At 35.1% G+C, this 8,064-nt stretch overlaps 2 protein-coding genes across 2 annotated transcripts in view; both read left to right on the top strand.

The window, feature by feature from the left end:
• Window positions 1-2,662, top strand: part of TRIADDRAFT_56782 (uncharacterized protein) — a gene marked incomplete at both ends in the record, with an annotated part of 3,096 nt that extends 434 nt beyond the window's left edge. Inside the window, 2 exons of the mRNA XM_002113007.1 lie at window positions 906-959; window positions 1,305-2,662. Of these exons, the coding sequence (XP_002113043.1) occupies window positions 906-959; window positions 1,305-2,662 (1,412 nt within the window). The remainder of the gene's footprint in view (window positions 1-905; window positions 960-1,304) is intronic.
• Window positions 2,663-4,857: 2,195 nt separating this feature from the next.
• On the top strand, window positions 4,858-7,739 carry TRIADDRAFT_26016 (uncharacterized protein; the record flags this gene model as incomplete). Its single annotated transcript, XM_002113006.1, has 9 exons — window positions 4,858-4,944; window positions 5,463-5,600; window positions 5,923-5,990; window positions 6,208-6,305; window positions 6,396-6,581; window positions 6,739-6,865; window positions 6,952-7,050; window positions 7,170-7,239; window positions 7,545-7,739. The coding sequence occupies 9 exons, from the start codon at window positions 4,858-4,860 to the stop codon at window positions 7,737-7,739; spliced, it is 1,068 nt and encodes a 355-aa protein (XP_002113042.1).
• Window positions 7,740-8,064: the final 325 nt, after the last annotated feature.

The raw sequence follows: 8,064 nt of genomic DNA, 5'->3' as shown, positions 1-8,064 counted from the left end.
CAGTTGATACGTTGAATCTTGCCAACAAGATATTACAAGTCAGCGGAAATATTCAATGACCGATCAGCAGACCTCGGATTCGCTGACAACCTCAGGTACTTTGCAACTATTATGACATTTCATACAAGTCAGGAGAAATACCAAATCTTGCACACTTTTAAAAACTAGAAATTTTTACTTCAATTGCCTAAAATTATGGTTTTGTTCCAATCTTAATATATTCAAATACATTTTAATTTCGCTTCAACAAACGGCTAAAGTACATAATGTTGTGTTTCCCTTACACACTGGGAACTAGACCTCTCATTAACCCCTAACTTTCACTTCCAGTAACTCAATGCATAAATCTTAGAACTTTAAAAATTATCTTTTTATTTGTGTATCTTTACTTACGACGTAACTTAGTAATTTCAACTTACAAAAACGTGATCACTAACAACGTTATGATCTTAATAAAAATTTCATATACAATACTGTACATCGCACTTTACAATTACAACACATAATACTCGTACATATTGCTACATCAATATACGAGGATAGAGCTTAAGCACAAAGCTTACTCCTTCGATAGTTACTGTATAACATGAAAAACTAAATAATGCGTATAATTGAACTATGTTATAAGCTCGCAGTACTCGAGATGCTATTCTGAACAATCTTTCTAATAGCATCTTGTATAAGGAATTTCGTACGGGTAGGTATTTTGCAGTAACATTATTGAGCTACACATACGCTCTAAAGAAGGATAGACCTAAGTATATGTGCATCTGACATTGTAACTGTCTATAATTTCCGCAGATATTTTACAAACTTGCGAGAAGGAATATCAAACCAACTTTTGTACTAAATAGAATAATGAAAATTTTCTTGATCCTGATTTAAAATATCATTTAACCTTACAGAATCCTCTCCTTCCGATGAGATTAGCAGTGATCCAGCTACAGATTTAGAAATAAGTAAGCAGCAAATACACATAAAAGAAAAAAGATTATGTAAAGAATCTATTGAGAAAGCCAAAATAAGGCATCCATTTCGTGGACCGTGTCATTGCTACAGAAGACCTTGCAAAGGAGAGGATCTACCAACAAATTATTGCAAAGATTTATACAATAAATTTTGGAAGATGTCTACTAGTAAAAAGAAAGTATGGATCGTTGAGCATATTCGAATATTGGAAGTTTAAAAGCGCAGACGAATGACGAAGGGAAAAACTTATAGAGCATACACAAAGCGTTACAGTTTGCCAACTCCTGATTTGGTCAAAATTGATGTTTGTAAAAGGATGTTTATGAATACCATAGGATTATTGTCCGATTGTTTTATAAATCGAGCTTTGAGAAAAGCGGACGGTAATATATTAGGTGATAGAATCATTAAAGTGACCTTCAAAAATGCCTTACAACCGAGCGCTATTGAGGTTATAAGAAAGCAAATTTTATCATTCAATCCATGCATAAGCCACTATAGAATTGAAGAAGCACCCAGGGCATTTTATTTACCTGGGAGTTTAACAATCAAATCGATGTATCAAAATCTCATACAGAAACATCTAATAGAAGGCTTGGATTATTCTTTATATCAAAAGCAATTACAAAAGATGAATATCAAGTTTACAAGTCTAGGATCAGACGTGTGTCCCAGCTGTTTTAGCTACAAACAACATCGACATACAAGGATAAATAGAAATTGTATTAAATGTCAAGAGTATACAGCTCATACTAATTTCTATAGGCAAGCACGATTTTATTATCATATAGATAGAAAGAAAAAACAGTCTAGCACAGATGCTTACTTGACAGCTGATTTGCAAAAATTTCTACTTTTGCCTGTTCTGGCCAACCATACACAGATAGCAGCTAGAACTAAACGTTTAATATGTTTTAACCAGACCTTTGTCCCACTAGGACGAGCAACAATGGCAGTACCCAACGTATGCATCCTCTGGCATGAAGGGGAAGCCGGCAGAGGTGATTCGGAAATTGCAAGTGCATTTATTGAGGGTTTGAAATCTTATAATGGAATCGAGCACATTACGCTTTGGCTGGACAATCATGCCGGGCAAAATAAAAATTGGACACTCTATAACGCAATGGCTCATATCATTAACACGAATATCGTTAGTTTGAAAAAGCTTACTTTAAAATATCTTACTCCTAGCCATACATTTATGACAGCTAATCCTGTCCACGCTGCCATTGAAAGGAAGATAAGAATATCATCCAATCTGGAAGTCTTTCAAGATTTAGAAAATATCATTTCCAAATCGGGTAGAAATACTCATGTGCGCTCGCTAAAATATACTAATTTCTATAAGTGGGAGAAAAGGCCACCCATTGATGAAAGGACAGCCAATAGTGACCATTTGACCACAGCAAGAGTTATTCAATTTGTAAGAGGAGAGTCTAAAATTTATTGGAAAACTGATTTCACGGCAGAAAAATTTCACTGTAGTGAATTTCTACTAAAACATAGGGGCGCTCGAGCACGAAAAGGGATACTTGGAGCGGTGCTAACCCAGCCTAGAGGAATTAACTTGGTTAAAAGGGAAGAAATTATTACCAAATTAGGTTACCTAATGCGAAAGCGCAGCTTTAAATTCTGGACCAATATCTCTGCCAAGATCGGCATTGTCAATCTTGCAGTTGCTGACGATGATTAAGTAAATTCAACACCTGTATTAATCCATTATTCACATTATGTAGAATCGTAGAATCCTGTCATGAAAATAAGAATAGAGGACGCATAAAATATGCTTGAATTGTAGCATCAAGAGTAGTATTGGGCTTCTCTATTAGTGCGCATAAGTTAATAAATTGAAATTGTTTATTGGTAGGTAGTGCAAAATGCTATAGCATTTTCCGGCTAAAAATTAATGTCCAATTATAACTTACTCCAATGAACTCTTTTGGGGAGCTATCTCTGGATAATAAAATGATATTCTACTAAGCTGCAGTTATATCATTGCCCAGTTTAGCCTACGTTTATTTGATCTACTCGTACCTTCCAGTTACCCACGTACTTAATAGCTACTTTAAGTGAGATTGTATAATAATATCTACTATCAAACTCTCCGTATTATAACATCAGTTTCATTATGCTATGTTAAGAAAAGAATGCTAGCCAAGCTTAGATTAACGATCTAACAAATGAATGATTAACTAGTGTATAACATCGCCGTCTCTATCACTTGAGCTCTTGACGTAGAGCTCAATTTGGATGACGACATATTTACGTGAATGCAGCAGTTGCTGTATAAATAAGAAAAGAATTGTGCGCAGCTCTGGCTAGCCTATCAGATCTACAGTACGAGTATTTTCATAGCATTCGTTACGTTTTTGTTGGCGGCACTAGATCAATCACGCAAGATAAAGATTTCCAGAAGTCCATATTGATACCAGGTACTGTGTTAATAATAATAATGTAATCAATTAATTTGAATATCTAAACTAAAAGAAACGAGCTTCGCCGTGTAGATTAATTATTACTTAGTTTTCACTACGCCTATCCGCTCTCAACAGTACAACACGTGAGCCCAAAGGTGCAATTGCTCCTCACTCGCAAAATGTAGCCGTCCGTGACATTTCAACTTTCCAAGTCGAAGAAATAGTAACGCCAATCTATCGCAATTGTTGCCTTCAAAAGTTTAGTTAATGATCAGTTATGACTACAATTATTACCAGGAAAAAGCCGCCTATTCCAGTGCCATAATCTATCTATGCAGTATCTCTCAATATCTATATATACATTATACAGTATGTTAGTCTTATATTATTATTCATTCGGAATGTAATGGCATACTTACGTATTTATTATAATATTATAGTACTCATGCTACTATACAATACTATATAAGTTTGATATAAACCTTTCGGGCATTACGCTATAAATTTATATCTACATGTGCATACGCACTATAATGAGCCCCGTCGCGTTGCTAATGCTGGCAGCTCCGTTATTAATGAACTTCTTATAAAAACCATCGAGATGTACTATTTGGAGAAGTTTACTTACAGTATACCTATATGCTTAAATATTTACGTATTTATTTATTATAATATTCTAGTACTCATGCTACCGTATAGTACTATATAAATTTGATATAAACCTTTCGCGCATTACGCTATAAATTTATATCTACATATGCATACGCACTATAATGAGCCCCATCGCGTTGCTAATGCTGACAGCTCCATTATTAATTAATTAACATCTTATAAAACCATCGAGATATACTATTTGGAGAGGTTTACTTAATGTATACCTTTAAACTTAAGGCTGAAACGTTTCCAACACTATTATCACCATAGGCAACCAGCTCGTATCAAACACTACAGCATTGTTCCATGACGTCTGTCCGTCCAGATTTGGCGGGAAATTCGCTACGATTTGCACAGTGTATTTTATCCTGCTACAGTACAGCCTTGTACTGTACACTATAATAGTTGGTAAAATCTGATTTCATTCTAAGGGGCAGTCCCTGCCCTTGTTACCGAAGTACTGATTGTGCACCAGTATAGTATTTCGGTAAACTGCTTCCTTGGGCAGCTGAGCTCAATTAGTGGCGGCGATCAGGGCGAGTAGAATAAAAAAGAAAAACAGAAAGCTTTTAGCTATCCTTTAAAGTTGTTGTAAGGCTTCCAAAGTGATCAAGGTATAGCATGCTAGCTAGATTGCAAATTATTAATATTCTAGTAAGCTTATTTAGCTGTGAAAGACTGAAATTAAACTTCGCTACAGGTTTCTAACTGCCTGCTGCAATCGATTGACAGTAGTTCCTCGAGAGGAGTCCTTGATTCTTATTTATCATTGGTCATATTAATTGCTCAACATTAACGGGAAGAATACAAAATCAAGATGAGTTTGTGGGTAGATAAATATCGACCCACATCGTTGTCCAAATTGGATTACCATAAGGATTTAGCAGAACAGTTGAAAAATTTGGTAAGCTTGCAATGCTATAAAATTGAATTGATCCCATTGCAGAACGACAGCGGGCAGGTTCACCTGCTATAAATGGAGGCAATGTTGATCCTTGGACTTTCTACTAGGACAATTTCACATCATGCATTCAATTATAGTATGTTTTATGAACGTACCCTTACGATAGTTGTAAGAAGTTGTCAAGATGGCGTTACCATCAATGACAAGTTCTATACGTTAACATGATACAGAAATTATGCAGAGTGGCATTAACTGATTGATTGATTGTTATGCCAATTGACTAGAATATACGGTATTGTGGAGCTTAAAGTTGCATTTGCAGGTTTCAAGATTTACACTACTGTATTCAAATAGATCAGCGAGAGATAATGGCATGTTAGTATACTTGAATCAGCTATAATTAACATACAATACTTTTAGATAACAAATTGCCACAAACATGCTCTAGAGCTGGTAAGAAATTCTTCAAGATATTATGTGCCTATTAATTCTATTTCGTAATTGTCCTGATTACTTAGATTCAGAGTGGGGATTTTCCTCATTTACTATTTTATGGACCATCTGGAGCTGGTAAGAAAACCAGAATCATGGCTATGTTAAGGGAATTGTATGGTGCTGGGGTTGAAAAATTGCGAGTAGAACATCAGACATTTGAGGTAAAAAGCGAATATATTCACCTGTATCATTTTTGCTAGCAGGAAATGATTACTTACAGGTTAGGCTATCAACTAAATTTGTTGGCTTATATTCATAATACTGTAGTCTTAACTTCTGCATCCTAAAAATTTAAATTCTCAGTGAATTTGCTAAAAATCTATTGCTAGGATGAAGAGCATTGACTACAGCTATTCTTGTACTATCTTAAAATCGAAACATCGTTATTGATGTGTTATTGTAATTTAGACCATTTACGAAGACAATTTATACTTATTTGAACGATCTGAATGAAATAGATTAATATAATACCATTTCTTTCAGACACCGTCAAAGAAAAAGATTGAAATAACAACAGTAGCCAGCAATTACCATATTGAGATTAATCCAAGGTAATCTGTATTCGAATGTAATTCTAGCAATACCGATAAATACGACTGGATGATCCATGTCAGCCTCATTCTTCATTTATTTACTGTATTATCATTTCTGAAGATCTAGAGTTATAGTAATTACGTACATTCGTCAAGATTTTGTATCTAACTGCAGACGTGAGGCACTACCTGACCTAATTTCGCTTTTATTTTGCCTTTTCTCAATTCTGCACAGCGATGCGAAAAATAACGATAGAGTTGTCATTCAAGGGATGATCAAATCTGTTGCACAAACCCAACAGTTAGATGCCATTTCACAAAAGAATTTTAAAGGTGCATTCAGATAATGACTAATCCTTTCTCACTAAATTATCCAACACTAAAGAGTTTTTGCATTTTATTGCATTTGTATATGGCCTACAGTTATCGTGGTCATGGAACTGGATCGATTGACGAAAGATGCGCAGCATGCCTTAAGACGAACTATGGAAAAATATATCTCAACGTGTCGATTGATACTATGTTGCAACTCTACTAGTAGGGTAATACCAGCAGTTCGAAGTCGTTGTCTAGGGATACGCGTTGCTGCTCCAACTGCAGATGAGGCACGTAGATAATTGATTTTAACTATATTTGGATAATTTTATGGTGAATTTTTAGGCTTAGGCTCATATGTAAGGACCTCAAGACGATTGTAACGTTCTGTTGGAACTAGAATATTGATTGCTTGATTATGTCAACGATTTACCTCAATAGATAACCCAAGTATTGCATGGTGTCTGTAAGAAAGAAGGTTTAACATTGAATCAAGAATTGGCCGTTCGCATAGCGGAACAATCGAAAAGAAATTTACGAAGAGCACTGTTAATGTGTGAAGCATGTAAAGTTCAACAGTAAGTTCATCGATACTATTCGAGATACGGTATACCGTAAAGTTTGCAACTTTGGTATAAGACTTTATGTTTTACATGGCCTGCAGGTATCCTTTTACACCAGATCAGCCGGTATCTGAAGCAGAATGGGAAATATATTTGCGTGAAACGGCGGCAGCAATAGTAGAACAACAAAATCCCAAAAGGTATATTAGTCTATCGCATATACGTAGTCTTGCAGCCGCTGAAAAAGCTAGTAGTAGTAGCATGAAATCGGTGATGCCGTTATTAAATATTGAACCTAACGTGGCTTTATGATTATTAGATTATTAGAGGTAAGAGCTAGACTTTACGAATTACTCTGCCACTGCATTCCACCAGACGTTATTATTAAGGTAAGTTTATTTTATACTCATTGTTAAACGTTAGCGAAATTAGTCTAATACTAGGAATACCTTCCTATTGGACCATTGCTAGATTATGTGAATAGAATAAATATTACAGTATTAAGCCAGCGATGCTAATAATGCCGTATCGCTTTGTCTAACGCAATTGCATACGGCGCTGAGCTAGCGATACATTTGTTTAATAACCACTCTCCTTATCTAGTATCTACCAAAACGTACTGCCGGACAGTACACCCACCGTATAGTCGTAAACTGTAAATCACTAATATGAGCACTGCTTTATCATGACCCAGGGATTATTGTCTGAATTAATCGTGAACTCGGATGGTCAATTGAAGACTGAAATCACAGCCTTAGCAGCGTTCTACGAACATCGTATCCAAATGGGACGCAAAGCAATATTTCACTTAGAAGCTTTTGTTGCCAAATTTATGAGTATCTACAAACGTTTCTTAGATGAAGGGATGGCCGCAATGGATTTTATGTAAAAAAAAAAACCTCATATCTGTGTATAAATTCTTAATAAACTTTATTAATACTTTCAATAAGAACTGTTTGAGGAAAATGTTATTTTCTTGGTCAGCTTAGTTAATTGTATTTGGCGTATACATTTAGGCGTTATTCCAAAATTGATAAAATTAAGCGTACATATATCATGCATGATTGAGAACACATACAGCTGGTTTTAAACGCTGTACGAAACAATATACAAAGTCATTGACAACAAATATTCTCAATGTCTTGAACGTACTTACAGCTTATAATAATATACAACAAAGCAGTTAATATTATTTCTTTATTAGAATAAGATGA

Source organism: Trichoplax adhaerens, genomic scaffold (genome assembly GCF_000150275.1).
Source record: "Trichoplax adhaerens TRIADscaffold_5 genomic scaffold, whole genome shotgun sequence".
NCBI classification, from domain to species: Eukaryota; Metazoa; Placozoa; class Uniplacotomia; order Trichoplacea; family Trichoplacidae; genus Trichoplax; species Trichoplax adhaerens.
The sequence above is the reverse complement of the archived record's forward strand: the minus strand, read 5'-3'. Positions and strand labels throughout refer to the sequence as shown.